Here is a 15,707-nt window from a genome sequence, read left to right as displayed (position 1 = left end):
GTTTCATGTGACTAGAACCAGTACTTAGTGTCTCTGGAGGAGATCTAAAGAACGCTCTCATGGTGGAGATCGAACCCGTGACCTCCCGGTCGCTAGGCGGACCCATATCCAGAGCTCTAGATAAGATGCGTATCTGCGTATTTACGCATTGAAAAATAAAAAAAACGCTTTAAAAATCGGCACAGTGCGTAACATTAAGCAATACAAATCTCGGTACGCAATTTTGATCAATTAAAGTGCGTAGCCGGTTTAACAAATAATCCTGTTAAGGGTTTAGTGTAAGTTTACTATTGAATCAAAAGTAAGTCAATCAAAAGAACAGTGAAATAAAAATGGCGGCTCATTGTGTTCTAGGTTCGAAAAAGGGACGTTTCAATCGAACAGCGGCTCCTGCAGGAAGTAATTGTTTATTACAATATGCCATAAATCTTATGATGCTTCTAGAAATTTTTTAAATAATTTTAAGCGATCTCATTGTTGAAGACGTTTATTGTTAACTTGCATAGACCACATATAGTGTGACTTTATTTTTCATTGCACAATCAGTGCCATAACTTAGTTTAATTGCGAAATGGCGTTCGTGGTGTACTACATGAATACTATATGCAAGAAAGACCAAATCAAGGCAGAGATACAACACATGTAAGTTGCACATTTTAAAGAATGTCTGTTCATATCATCATTGATTATTTATTCTGTTTGAATTTATTAAGTAACAAATAATAATAATTCTAGATTAAACACGCTATGTACTATGTCAGTTTTCTATGGAAATGGAAAATACTCCTCAAAATTCCGAAATACCCTTATGGCTGAAACAAAGGAGTAAAATACCCTTTAACAATAATTTAAGGGGGTAAAATACCCTTTAGACTAAATCCTTATCTAGAGCTCTGCCCATATCCACTTCTACACAACGGTGTATGTTATGTCTAGTGGATTTCTTGATTCAGGAAAACATGATCGACTTACATTGAATACATTTCTGTCAAGCAATTCCCGGACACCTGGGTGCCATATTCCAAGGTTCAAGAGAGTCAAGTATATGTAACACAGCTGATTGAAACATTCACTCGCCTATTGAAACATTCACATGTGTCATATATTCAATAAAGATTTGAAGTTTTGTTGTTGATCTAGAATGTTTTTATAGCCAACCGGAAATTGATAAGACAGTCTGATTCTAAATGAAACTGCAAAATACTTTGAAGTAAAAACCTAATAAATGCATCGAATCCCTGTTATGAAGTCATACTCTGGTCATTTTGGTAATAAATTTGGCTCAATCTAGCAAGGTCTGATGTAAAATGTAGTGTGTGATTGTTCTTTCTCTTATATTAAGTGTCTGAGATGGCTACTCATTGACTGCCAGGAATGAGTCTGAGGTGGGTCTGAGACGGCTCATCATTGACTGACAGGAATGAGTCTGAGGTGGGTGTCTGAGATGGCTACTCATTGACTGACAGGAATGAGTCTGAGGTGGGTGTCTGAGATGGCTATTCATTGACTGACAGGAATGAGTCTGAGGTGGATGTCTGAGATGGCTACTCATTGACTGACAGGAATGAGTCTGATGTGGGTGTCTGGAAGCTCATCATTGACTGACAGGAATGAGTCTAAGGTGGGTGTCCGAGATGGCCCATCATTGACTGACAGGAATGAGTCTGAGGTGGGTCTGAGATGGCTCATCATTGACTGCCAGGAATGAGTCTGAGGTGGGTCTGAGATGGCTCATCATTGACTGCCAAGAATTAGTCTAAGGTGGGTCTGAGATGGCTCATCAGTGACTGCCAGGAATTAGTCTGAGGTGGGTCTGAGATGGCTCATCATTGACTGCCAGGAATGAGTCTGAGGTGGGTGTCTGAGATGGTCCATAATTGACTGACAGGAATGAGTCTGAGGAGGGTGTCTGAGATGGCCCATCACTGACTGCCAGGAATGAGTATGAGGTGGGTGTCTGAAATGGCCCATCATTGACTGACAGGAATGAGTCTGAGGTGGGTGTCTGAGATGGCCCATCATTGACTGACAGGAATGAGTCTGAGTTGAGTGTCTGAGATGGCCCATCATTGACTGCCAGGAATGAGTCTGAGGTGGGTGTCTGAGATGGCCCATCATTGACTGACAGGAATGAGTCTGAGGTGGGTGTCTGAGATGGCCCATCATTGACTGATAGGAATGAGTCTGAGGTGGGTGTCTGAGATGGCCCATCATTGACTGCCAGGAATGAGTCTGAGGTGGGTGTCTGAGATGGCCCATCATTGACTGCCAGGAATGAGTCTGAGGTGGGTGTCTGAGATGGCCCATCATTGACTGCCAGGAATGAGTCTGAGGTGGGTGTCTGAGATGGCCCATCACTGACTGCCAGGAATGAGTCTGAGGTGGGTGTCTGAGATGGCCCATCATTGACTGCCAGGAATGAGTCTGAGGTGGGTGTCTGAGATGGCCCATCATTGACTGACAGGAATGAGTCTGAGGTGGGTGTCTGAGATGGCACATCATTGACTGACAGGAATGAGTACGAGGTTGGTGTCTGAGATGGCCCATCATTGACTGCCAGGAATGAGTCTAAGGTGGGTGTCTGAGATGGCACATCATTGACTGACAGGAATAAGTCTGAGGTGGGTGTCTGAGATGGCACATCATTGACTGCATGGAATGAGTCTGAGGTGGGTGTCTGAGATGGCCCATCATTGACTGCCAGGAATGAGTCTGAAATGGGTGTCTGAGATGGGTCATCATTGACTGACAGGAATGACTCTGAGGTGGGTGTCTGAGATGGCCCATCATTGACTGCCAGGAATGAGTCTGAGGCAGGTGTCTGAGATGGCCCATCATTGACTGACAGGAATGAGTCTGAGGTGGGTGTCTGAGATGGCCCATCATTGACTGACAGGAATGAGTCTGAGGTGGGTGTCTGAGATGGCCCATCATTGACTGCCAGGAATGAGTCTGAGGTGGGTGTCTGAGATGGTACATCATTGACTGACAGGAATGAGTCTGAGGTGGGTGTCTGAGATGGCCCAGCATTGACTGTCAGGAATGAGTCTGAGATGGCCCATCATTGACTGACAGGAATGAGTCTGAGGTGGGTGTCTGAGATGGTCCATAATTGACTGACAGGAATGTGTCTGAGGAGGGTGTCTGAGATGGCCCATCATTGACTGCCAGGAATGAGTCTGAGGTGGGTGTCTGAGATGGCCCATCATTGACTGCCAGGAATGAGTCCGAGGTCTCTGGCAACACAATGCCATACATGGAATGTGTTGTACCATCACTAGCTGGTGTTTTTTTAATTAAATTCAAAGTTATAATTGACAAAGTGCAAAACATTACCATTTTCAGTTGAAATATGCAATATCTGACTATTGTATCTTTATCGATTAATCACCCAGTGCAATATCTGACAAGAGTATCTTTGTCTATTAATCACCCAGGCTTAAATAGGCCGTCGGTTGCTACCAACAAACTCAATTAACTGCCTTTCATTAGAAAACTAAACTATTCATATTTTTTAAAATATAAATGCAAGTTATGAGAATCATGGTTTTGAATTTAATAATATTATCCAACCAATGTAAATTAAATATGTTATTTCATTGCGTTTAGTGTATGTTTTCATCAAAGGACAGGGTAAATATAGAAATACTTGTGTACCTAATTTGTACTTAACATTATGATTAAACAAGAGGGCCAAGATGGCCCTAGTTCGCTCACCTTTTTTTCTAGAGTGTTCACAAGGTTTCTCTATAGTCATATCAGGAAAACTGTCCCCCCCCTTGCGGCCATGTTTGAAGACCGATCGGGACCATTTAAAACTCATCTGAGATATAAATAAATCCAATGTTTTCACCAAGTTTCATGATGATTGGGGGAAAAAAGTGACTTCTAGAGTATTCACAAGCTTTTTTTGCTATATACATATAAGGAAAACAGCCCCGTCCCTCTGGCAGCCATGTTTTTCAATGGACCGGAACCATTTCGAACATAACTCACGTTTCTAGGAAACAAATGTTCTGAACAAATTTCATGACGATTGGATCAAAAATGTGACTTCTAGAGTGTTCACATGTTTTCACTATATACATATAGAGAAAACTGCCCCGCCCCCTGGTGGCCATGTTTTTTCACCGTTCTGGACCATTTTCGAACTCATCTGAGCTATCAATTAAACCAATGTTTTGACCAAATTTCATGATGATTGGGCAAAACTTGTGACTTCTAGTGTTCACAAGATTTCTCTACAGCCAAATAAGGAAAATTGCCCCGCCCACTGGCAGCCATGTTTTTCAATGGACTGGAACCACTTTTGAACTCAAACAACATATCATTAAGACAAACATTTTGACAAAGTTACATTAAGATTGGGCATTTAATGTGACTTCTACAGTGTTTACAAGGTTTTTCTTTTTTTGACCTAGTGACCTAGTTTTTGACCCAGCATGACCCAGTTTCAAACTCAATCTAGGTATTATTGGGACATATCTTCTGACCAAGTTTCAAGAAGATCAGACAAGAAATGTGGCCTCTAGAGTGTTTATAAAAACAAATGTGGACGGACGACATACCGACGACGTACAAAGACCAATCACAAAAGCTCACCTGAGCAATCAGGTGAGCTAAAAAAACATCAGGCATTTTATTCAAAATGATGTCTACAAGCATTTCTCAATAAAGCACTTAGAAAAATGAATAAAGTTTTCAATCAGTTCCGATAAGGTTGTCAAAATTAAAAGAAAAATCAATTAAAGTGAAATCGTAATTCACAGTTACAACCTTATACATAGTCAAGTTCTACATGTGCAACTGGACAAAATCCTCCAATGCCTGAGGTATGAAGCCTTTGTATTGTATGCCACATTGCCGCACTACTCTGGCTGCCAAGCACTTCAAACTTATAGAACTATTTGTACGTATTATAACCTCCGCCACACCAGTTGTGGCAACGTCCAGGGCTGTTTTACCACGAATATTGCATATGTCAATATGTGCACCACCTCTTATCAAGGACATGATGCACGTGTGAAGGTTTTCAAAGTCAGCGATAGGATTTCTATATTGAACTATTAAATGCATCGGTGTTTCTCCTAGCTTGTCCTGCACATTTACCTCAGCCCCACAGTCCACCAGCAACTGACTCACACAGCCATTTGGGAAAGCCACAACCTCATTCACGTGAAAATCGTCCACTATCGTCCAATTAGCGTTAGCCATGTGGAGAGGAGTGTAACCGTTGTTAAGCCTGGGTTTCTGCTGGATGAATCGGTAAGTAGCTCTGCATAAGTCAAAGTACTGCTTATCCTTTGGTTTCAGCTGGGTGAGAATGACCAGGAGGTACATGAGGGTGTGTATGTTCTCCATGTATGTTTCCAGGGTGTTCTCTTGCTCATCCTTGGCCGCCTGGTATCTCTCCATGTCGTACTCTAACTCTCTCGTTCCAAGATGAAACACGTCGAGAACAGACACAAAGTCTGGGTGGTTGCCTGCAAGTCACAAACATTGAATTCTAGTATATATGTGTATATATTCAGTTATTAGTGCTTTTCTTAGATACAAAATGTCAGGAGTCAGAATGGACTTGCTGGGCCACATTTCTGACTGAGTAGGTCGAATTTTTTGTTTTGTTTTGTTTATTATTATTATTAAAGATAAATATGTCAATAGAACTATCATTGTGCTTTTCCCATTTAAATTTAATTTCAGTAACATTTATGCAATAGATAAGATAAACGAAATAGCAATCGTCCTTTCAATCCACGCAGGCTGTTTTAAGGTGTGATTTCAAATTTAATTAGTAGCAAAACTGTGTCATTACCATGGCACCTGTGATTGTATGATTGATGTTGACTTGCTGGTCAAGATTTTGTTGGGTCAAAATGACACAAGGTAGAACATTTGCTCCAGTCAAAAACAAATCAATTTCAATTTCATTGCGTTCAATTTCATCTTCAAATGCAGGAATCTCAGATTTTCTGAGAATATATTTAAATCTCTGATTGGATATCAGACTAGAAAAATAAAACACTTATACCAGTATCAACAAGAGTGCCAAACTGTCACAAGATACACCCATTCGAAGATTTTGGACACCATGCTCAATGCTTGAAATGCACTAAGTGACCTCGAGACCTAGTTATTGACCCAGCATGACCCATATTTGAACTTGACATAGATATCATTTAGATGTAACATCTGACTAAATTTGGTGAAGATCAGATGAAAACTACTTCAATTAGAGAGCGGACACCATGCTAAATGCCTGAAATGCACTATGTGACCTTGTGACCTCGTTTTTGACCCGGCATGACCCATATTCGAACTTGACCTACATATCATCTAGACACAACTTCTGACCAAATTAGGTGAAGATCAGATGAAAACTATTTCAATTAGAGAGCAGACACCATGTTAAATGCTTGAAATGCACTAAGTAACCTCATGACCTAGTTTTTGACCCGGCATGACCCATATTTAAACTTGACCTACATATCATCTAGACACAACTTCTGACCAAATTTGGTGAAGATCGGGTGAAAACTACTTCAATTAGAGAGCGGACACCATGCTTAATCCTTGAAATGCACTAAGTGACCCTGTGACCTAGTTTTTGACCCGGCATGACCCATATTCGAACTTGACCTAGATATTGTTTGACACAACTTCTGACAAAGTTTGGTGAAGATCGGATGAAAACTATTTGAATTAGAGAGCGGACACTGCTGTGAAGGCAGCCCGCCTGCCAAGGGTGAAACTATAGTACATGTACGTCCCGTTTTTAAAAACGGGCGCATAAAAAGGAATCAAAACATCATAGTTGGCACTATTTGAAATCATACAAATGTTCCAAAAATTACAAAACTGTTAAGGCGTAAAACCATTTTCTATATAGCCGGTACAGGTGCCTATTCATCCAAATAAAGCAAATAATTTATGATTGTCATTTAACATTTAGTTGTAAAAAAAAATATGTAATCAAATAAATACAAATTATAAGAATTCTGTTTACATGTACATGCAACTGTAAAAAATGATCTAACATAGTGTAACATCTTAATGCCCTGAAAATTGGCCACACAAATATTACTTAAATTTCCTTAAAAAGAGGTATCCAAACACTAAACAAGAGGGCCTGAAAGGCCCAAAGTCGCTCACCTGAGATTCAAAGGAACTGACCTGTTCTGTGCAGCCCAAGATGTCATTCGAACAAAATGTTCTTACCACTTTCATGACTAGTGAACACCCTGGCAGCCACGTTTTTCAACAGACCAGAACCATTTTCATACACATCCAAGATATCATTTAAACAAATATACTGACAAAGTTTCATTAAAATTCATAAGTCCATATAAGGAAAAATGCCCCTCCCACTGGTGGCCATGTTTTTCAAGCAACTGTTACCATTTTCGAACTTGTCCATGATATCATTGAGACAAATCTTCTGACAAAGTTTCATGATGATCATACAATAAATATGGCTTCTAGAGTGTTAACAGGGTTTTACTATAGCCATAAAAGGAAAAATGCCAGAACCATTTTCCCGCTCATCCAAGATATCATTGGGACAAATCGTCTGACCAAGTTTCATGATGATTGGACAATAAATGTGGCCTCTAGAGTGTTAATAAAGTTTTACTAAAGCAATATACATGTAAAGCCATATTAGGAAAAATGCCCTGCCCCCTGGTGGCCATGTTTTTAAAGCAACCAAAACCATTTTCAAACTCATCCAAGATATCATTAGCACAAATCTTCTAATCAAATTTCATGAAGATAGGAAAATAAATGTGGCCACTAGAGTGTTAACAAGGTTTTACTGTAGCCATATAAGGAAAAATGCCCCGCCCCCTGGCGGCAATGTTTTTCAACCAACCGGCATAATTGTTTAACATGTCCAAGATATTATTAGGATGAATCTTCTGACCAAGTTTCATGAAGATCAGACAATAAATGTGGCCTCTAGAGTGTTAACAAGATTTTACTATAGCCATATAAGAAAAGATGACCCGCCGCTTGGCAGCCATGTTTTTCAAGCAAACGTAACCATTTTCAAACTCATCCAAGATATCATTGAGACCAATCTTCTGACCAAATTTCATAACGATTGGACAATAAATGTGGCCTCTAGAGTTTTAACAAGGTTTTACTAAAGTCATATATAGCCATATAAGGTAAAATGCCCAGCCCCCTGGTGGCCATGTTTTTTAAGTAACCGAAACTATTTTCGAACACATCCAAGATATCATTGGGACAAATCTTCAGACCAAGTTTCATGAAGATCGGAAAATAAAACGTGGCCTCTATAGAGTGTTAACAAGGTTCTACTATAGCCATATAAGGAAAAATGCCCCGCCCCCTGGCGACCATGTTTTTCAACCAACCAGCATCATTTTTTAACTCTTCCAAGATATTATTGGGAAGAATCTTCTGACCAAGTTTCATGAAGATAAGACAATAAATGTGGCCTCTAGAGTGTTAACAAGATTTTACTATAGCCATATATAGCCATATAAGTAAAAATGCCCCGCCACTTGACAGCCATGTTTTTCAAGTAAAAGTAACCATTTTCGAACTCATCCAAGATATCATTGAGACCAATCTTCTGATCAAATTTCATGAAGATTGGACAATAAATGTGGCCTCTAGAGTGTTAACAAGGTTTTACTATAGCCATATATAGCCATATAAGGATAAATGCCCGCCCCTTGGCAGCCATGTTTTTCAAGCAAATGAAACCATTTTCTAACTCATCCAAGATACATGTATCATTGAGACCAATCTTCTGACCAAATTTCATGAAGATTGGACAATAAATGTGGCCTCTAGAGTGTTAACAAGGTTTTAACAAGGAAGTTTACTAACGGTATTAGAAAGTATGCATGTACAGGTTATCTTTCTTTAACAGACTATTCACATGTTTTAACTACACACATATAGAGAAAACTGTCCCACCCCCTGCCGGCAATGTTTTGCCACCCATCATGACCATTTTCGAACTCGTCCGAGATATCTATAAAATTGATGTTTAGAATTTTTTTTTGATGATTAGGCAAAAAATGTGACTTCTAGTGTTCACAAGCTTTTTTTACTATATAAATATCAGGAAAATGACCCCCTGGCGGCCATGCTTTTTTACCGATCTGAACCATTTTCAAACTCAACAGTCCTATCCAGAAAACACTTGTTCTGACTAAATTTCATGAAGATTGGACCAAAAATGTGACTTCTAGAGTGTTCACATGTTTTCACTATATACATATAGAAAAAATTGCCCCGCCCCCTGGCGGCCATGTTTTTTCACCGATCTGGACCATTTTTTTGCTCGTCCAAGATATCAATGAAACCAATGTTTTGACCAAGTTTCATGATGATTGGGCAAAAAATTGTGACTTCTAGAGTGTTTACAAAGTTTCTCTATAGCCATATAAGGAATACTGCCCCGCCCCCTGGCAGCCATGTTTTTCAACGGACCGGAACCATTTTTAAACTCAACCAAAATATCAATTAGACAAACATTTTGACAAAGTTACATGAAGATTGGGCATCAAATGTGACTTCTACAGTGTTCACAAGGTTTTTCTTTTTTTGACCTTGTGACCTAGTTTTTGACCCAGCATGACCCAGTTTCGAACTCAATCGAGGTATCATTGGGACAAATATTCTGAGCAAGTTTCATTCAGATCAGACAATAAATGTGGCCTCTGGAGTGTTCACAAGACAAATGTTGATGGCGCACGACGGACAAAAGGCGATCACAAAAGCTCACCATGAGCACTTTGTGCTCAGGTGAGCTAAAAAGGTCCATAACAAATCTGAAATTATGCATGGTATTTAGCAATACATGGCAGCATTTTTCGTCATACAACAAATTTTTTTCCCAGAAAAGCATCAGTTTTGTACCAATTGGGAAAACCCCTGACATTGGGAAAATTTGCGTCGCAAAAACTTCATTGGGAATAATGCGTCTTGAAAATTGCTATGTATAAATAGCACAAACCAATTAAAATATTCATTTGCAAGCAATTTGGCTTGAAATGTCCAGTTTCAATGATCAGTTTATTTCTTAAATTACAGATAGTGCACTTTTTGAACAAAATTGACCAAATTTACTTATAGACCTTTTTTATTTCGCGTAAACCAATTAACATGAACCTTCAAAAAATAATTAAAAAAAAATTACATTTGACATTGAAAATACTTATTTTTTTAAGTTATTGACTGTCAAAAATCAATACTATTATAAGTATGGTTTAAAAGGTAAAATGCAATCATTGGGGTTCATTTTAATTCATGATGATACTTACCAACATGAACCATTTGAGCAAAGACCTGAGCAAAACGCAGAAGATCTTTGGAGATGCTTCTTCGCACATTGATTCTCAGCGTCATGGCATGAAGCCAAAGCGCAATACATCTGTCGAAACGGGCACTGTCTGCAAACACTGCACCACGGAATATAATGGGATGTGTAACCTCATGATTTTCTGAACCAAGAATTCGTTCACGCACTGTCAGTCCTTCCATATGCAAGGCATTTGGGTTGTTTCGAATTGCATCAAGCTCTTGAAGACTTCTACATTCAGAATGAAATTCGTAGGCTGGAACTGGAGGTAAAGTTTCCTTATTGATGATGTTATCAGGGTCTACAAATCTTTCAGCCATGCCTTTCCTTAGATAATAGTAAGCATTATCAATATTATAATGTTCTTTGTCATTTGCATAAGAAGCCCCTAACAGTTCATATGCGTCTATTTTGTTTTTACGAGTACAGTTGGGATCTGAGATTAAGTAATCGACCACGCCCACTTGCATGCACTCAGCAGCCACTATTAGGGGGCTTAACCCATTGTTGTTGAGCAACATACTGGCATTGAATTCCACCAAAAGCTTGACTATTTCCAAGTGACCACATTCTGCAGCAAAGTGTACCGCCATCGCTCCACAATGTGCTTGTGAATCTGTTGGAGCCCCACTCTCTAACAAGTACCTCACAACTTCCTTATGACCTTTATAACAAGATATCATCAAGCAGGTGTTCTTGTATTTATTTGCAATCGTCAAGTCAGCTTTTTGCTCAACAAGATATTTCACAATGTCCAATCTTCCATCATAACAAGCAGCTCTGAGAGGTGTTGAGTTGGTGACAGTCGTATGGTTGACATTGGCTCCATGCTCTACCAACAATTTCACTATCTTGAAATGACCAGCCCCTGCAGCGCACCATAGGGGCGTGGCCCCTTTTATGGCATACCCATCAAACTTTACTGTTCCTGTGGCTTCAACATCAGCATTGAAATTGCTCAGCAGGACTAGAACAACTTTTTCATGTCCATTTCTTGCTGCAATAAGCAGTGGCGTTGTCCACTGACCATTTTCTTCAGTGTGATGTGCTAAAATCTGAAACAATCAAAATGGTGTTTATAGAATCAATCTAATAAACAATATGGGTCTTGTTCGAAAAAACTGGGCTTAATTCATATGTGTAAAGTGTCATCCCAGATTAGCCTGTGCAGTCCGCACAGGCTAATCAGGGACGACACTTTCCGCTTTAATGGTATTTTTAGTTTCAAGGAAGCCCCTCCTTACCGAAAATCAAGTTCAGGCGGAAAGTGTTGTCCCTGATTAGCCTGTGAGGACTGCACAGGCTAATCTGGGACGACACTTTACGCACATGCATTATGACCAGCTTTTACAGAACAAGACACATATGTTACTCAACAGTCAGCAAGAATTACTCTGATAAGTGTTTTAATTAACACAAACTTATGTATAGGACAGTTGGTACAATTAAAACTAGTTAATAGAAGGAATTTGTTTTTTAGATTTTCATACAACATGCTGTTTTAAGGCTTTTTTTTCTCTATTTTGTTTAGAGTTTTGGACCCTTCCAATTGTGGAAGAAAATGATTGTGTGTCTTTGTAAAAGGAAATTGTGGTATAATCCAAAGATATTGTAATTGTATTTTCCCTCATTATCATTCATTATAATTATGCTATGCATATGAATTGAAAATATTGATGAGTAATTTTCAGTTTTTTATCACATAGTCAATTCCATGATCATGAACTCTTATTGTTTTAATGTCATTGATCACCAGATATGTATTATTAGTTACACAGTTTCTAACGGACTCAGTATGGTATGATAGTGTTCAGTAAATTAATTAATGGGTGAGAGCGAACTTAATAGCTATAGTGAATTTCATGATGCCAGAACAGAACTGAAATGAACCATGCACAAATTAAGTAACTGACTGGACATCAACGACTTCACACAAAACACCAAAATAGACAAAGTCATTGAGTTATTAATTGAAAAACAAGTATTCAGTGCAACAACTAGGATGTATTTCCTGTCTGATAGCAAAACCGATAACAACACTATTTTCAAATTGCATACCATTGGAAATAATGAAAGCTAAATAAAAACAGTTACTGTTCTTTCATTTCAATACTTTTGCTAATGAAAGGGGCCTACCGGTATCTCTCTGTTTTGATTTCAGAAGGGAACCCACACTGAATTACAAATAGCCCAAACATTTTTATTAAATCTGAAAAGTAATTTTTGGGAGTATCTGGACATGCCGTTGATGGGCTGAAAAGTTATATGAGCTGCATCATGCGAAAAAGGGATTAATGTCATGTGTGGTCATGGTAGCTCCAGGCCAGCTTGCACATCTTCAAAGTCTGGGCAGGAGCTACCCTTTACCCAAATGACCCTGTAACCCTGTAAGCCATCTAGTAGACAGAGAACTCCTGATTAATCAACATAAAATTGGCTACTTTCCATTATTCAAAGGCAGAAGTGATTCAGTCGATTTGGCTGGTTATAGTATTTGTATACATGTATATATTTGGCAATTTATGCTCACAAACATTGTGGCCACATTTGATTATTGATGTTGATAATTTAAATTCTATAACAAATTGTTTCTTATATAAAAAAAATAATGTAGAAAAAAAACAAACAAAATAAACAACTCTCTTAAGGCAAGTGTGCATGAAAGTGCTTAATATATATTTACATACACACCCCACTTTTATATGTTTACTTTTGTCCTTTCTTAACAAAACATTATAATTACCTTGCAATCATTTTTCCACTTGAAACAATACAACCAGTTAAATACACAGGTCTATGACAATCACAACAGTGTTACCGGATGACAAACAATTTAACCTATGCCTTAAACAAGAGGCCCATGAGGGCCTGAATCGCTCTCCTGGCTGGAATCAATAGGGCTCAAGCCCTTGATAGTATGAACAATCTGAGTAAGTTTTAAATAAACAGACCCAAAATGGGAAATTTATTGCATAAACAAGAAGAAACATAAAATTTAAACTTCAAATGGCTCCTTTTCAACAATAAGTTGGACAAATTTTCTTCACTCTCAATGCGGTTCTGGCCCTTGATGATATAAAACATCCGTTGAAGTTTCAAAAGGATAGAACTTTATTTGTAAACAAACAAGAAATGTGTTTGTTGGAAACACTTTGTTCCCTTCTGCGCCGCTTTGATTTTTTTTTTACCTTTGACCTTGAAGGATGACCTTGACCTTTCACCACTCAAAATGTGCAGCTCCATCAGATACACATGCATGCCAAATATGAAGTTGCTATCTTCAATATTCAAAAGTTATAGCAAAATGTTAAAGATTTTCATTTTTTTCTCAAATTCAAGGGGAGATAATTCTGGACTTATAACTCTGATATTGCTCATTTTCAATAGGGTTTGACTCATCATTCAGATTAAGACACTGTGCAAGTTGGGAAATGATTGGATGAAAACTGTGGACTTTATTGCATAAACAAGCCTTATTTCACAATTTTCTCAAATTCAAGGACAGATAATTCTGATCTTTTTACTCTGATGTAACCCATTTTCAATAGGGTTCGAGTCCTCATTAATATAAAGACACTGAACAAGTTTGAAAAGAATCGGATGAAAACTGTGGACTTGATCGCGTAAACAAGAAAAAGTCTAACGCACGCACGCACGGAGGACGGAAACCACGCCATGACATAAGCTCTTCAGGCCTTCGGCCAGTAGAGCTAAAAACTGCAAGTTGTCAATGCTGTCGGCAGACATCAAATGTCTTTGATGTGAATTCTGAGTTGGGGCCAGTTTCTAGAAGATAAAACTTTAAATGTGTAACACTTCAAACAACATTAATCAATACTACATTCACTACAATAAGTACATTATTATTGGAAGCATGCTATTACTATCAGAAACAGCATTTATGCGTAGTTTCCATAGAGGATGGGGTGTGAGAAAACTACCGGACAGTTTACTGCATTGGATTCATTGGATTTTAAACAGGTATGAGGAAATAAATTGTGTTGGCTTGAATATAAATAGGAGGTTGCATTACAGGTTTTGTTTGTTAATGGATTGACTTTTGAAGCCCAGTTATGGAACAAGATGTGTCCTGGGGACTATCAATTGGTTTCCGATAAGCGTCCTTTATCAAATTTTTGCGTACAAATAAGCTTGATTAAGTGTTTCCAAAGCTCTGTAATCTAGCATGCTTAGCCAGAATGACAGGAGTAAAAATGTTCAGTTGTCACATCACCCCTAGTTCTTCTTGAATGCTTTGAGCTTTTATGAGTACAAGTACATAATTACAGCTTAAGGTTCTTCCTGATAAAACCAAATTCCATGTAAAAATAATAAGTCTCAAATTTGTACATAAAATAAAATTCAATCAACCTTAAACATTGTAAAAAACACAATACATGTCACGATCAACATCAATTTGCGTTTTTTGTATATAATACTCAAAACAAAATGTTGTTAAAAAAAACTAATCAAACTGAAAGCCGAAGTTTTCAATTTATGATTCAATCTATCTTAAGGAGGTTCTGGATATAGACGATGTAGCATGATTGATTACACATGAGATCGATCTTGTCGAGGATTCGGGAGAAATGTCGATGTTCAAATAAGCATATTTTCAAATTTGGAATACTGTGCTTTTTTTATAGCAAAAAACTAAAACATTTTTGTGAACCGTTGATGTGTTTGAAACTTGGATTAATATCTTTAGTCTGCTATATACCAGAAAATAGTTTATGTTGTCATTTTACCTATTTAAGTACCACCTGGATTCCAGGCAGCAGAGTTTCCATGAAAAATGCCGTTACCAGTTACAACTCCCAGCGTCCTGGGCCGGGGGGGGTCACTAGCTTGGAAGTTGGATTATTGCAACAAAAATCATCCCCATTGCAAAATTATACACAAGATGCAGGGTTCAATAGATTATTAATACATTTGACATGACGAAGCTTACTTAAAACATACGATTCACATGATGACATTGCCCAAGGACCTTGTTTGTATAGGTCCCTTCACTGCCAATACAGCCAAGTTGAAGATAATGCCTAGAATGTGTACCTGATGAACTATGGGTTTCCTTTCTAAATTCCAGAGCATGGCAAAAATACTGATAGCTCTGCCTTCACTGGCTGCTTGGTAAACTTTAGTTTTCAGTGTTTCTACATCCTGTTGACTTATTGTGGATGTCATGGTTTTCTTCCTTAAAAGTAAGCTCTAAGATTGTACTTGTCTTCTACTTTCTAGGGGGCGGCTCTAGGCCCATCGAACCAAAATACTTGTGACCGCTTACATCTTTATAGATGAGTAAGAAAATATAATCGACTGGTCATAGTTAAACATTAACACTCTTTTAATCGCTTACAAAAAACAA

The 15,707-nt window shown here is 38.3% G+C and overlaps 2 protein-coding genes across 7 annotated transcripts; both read right to left on the bottom strand.

The window, feature by feature from the left end:
• Positions 1 to 676: 676 nt before the first annotated feature.
• Positions 677 to 3,401, bottom strand: LOC127876610 (mucin-5AC-like). Of its 6 annotated transcripts, XM_052421959.1 has the most exons (4): positions 3,185 to 3,401; positions 2,382 to 2,957; positions 2,238 to 2,333; positions 677 to 2,141 (listed from the first exon to the last, which is right to left on the bottom strand). In XM_052421959.1, exons 1-4 carry the CDS (start codon positions 3,337 to 3,339, stop codon positions 1,781 to 1,783), a joined length of 1,188 nt encoding a protein of 395 aa, XP_052277919.1. In that variant the 5' UTR covers positions 3,340 to 3,401; the 3' UTR covers positions 677 to 1,780. The 6 variants fall into 6 exon arrangements, with proteins under 6 accessions (XP_052277919.1, XP_052277916.1, XP_052277918.1 ...); XM_052421956.1 differs by having other exon boundaries at positions 2,190 to 2,957; XM_052421958.1 differs by having other exon boundaries at positions 2,238 to 2,957.
• A 140-nt stretch (positions 3,402 to 3,541) lies between these two features.
• LOC127876608 (protein fem-1 homolog B-like) lies at positions 3,542 to 15,639 on the bottom strand. Its single transcript, XM_052421953.1, has 3 exons — positions 15,395 to 15,639; positions 10,302 to 11,394; positions 3,542 to 5,483 (listed from the first exon to the last, which is right to left on the bottom strand). Exons 1-3 carry the CDS (start codon positions 15,524 to 15,526, stop codon positions 4,795 to 4,797), a joined length of 1,914 nt encoding a protein of 637 aa, XP_052277913.1. The 5' UTR covers positions 15,527 to 15,639; the 3' UTR covers positions 3,542 to 4,794.
• Between the last annotated feature and the right edge of the window lie 68 nt (positions 15,640 to 15,707).

This window comes from Dreissena polymorpha, chromosome 4, assembly GCF_020536995.1.
Source record: "Dreissena polymorpha isolate Duluth1 chromosome 4, UMN_Dpol_1.0, whole genome shotgun sequence".
NCBI classification, from domain to species: domain Eukaryota; kingdom Metazoa; phylum Mollusca; class Bivalvia; order Myida; family Dreissenidae; genus Dreissena; species Dreissena polymorpha.
Note: the sequence above shows the minus strand (reverse complement) of the source record. Positions and strands in the feature narration are given on the sequence as shown.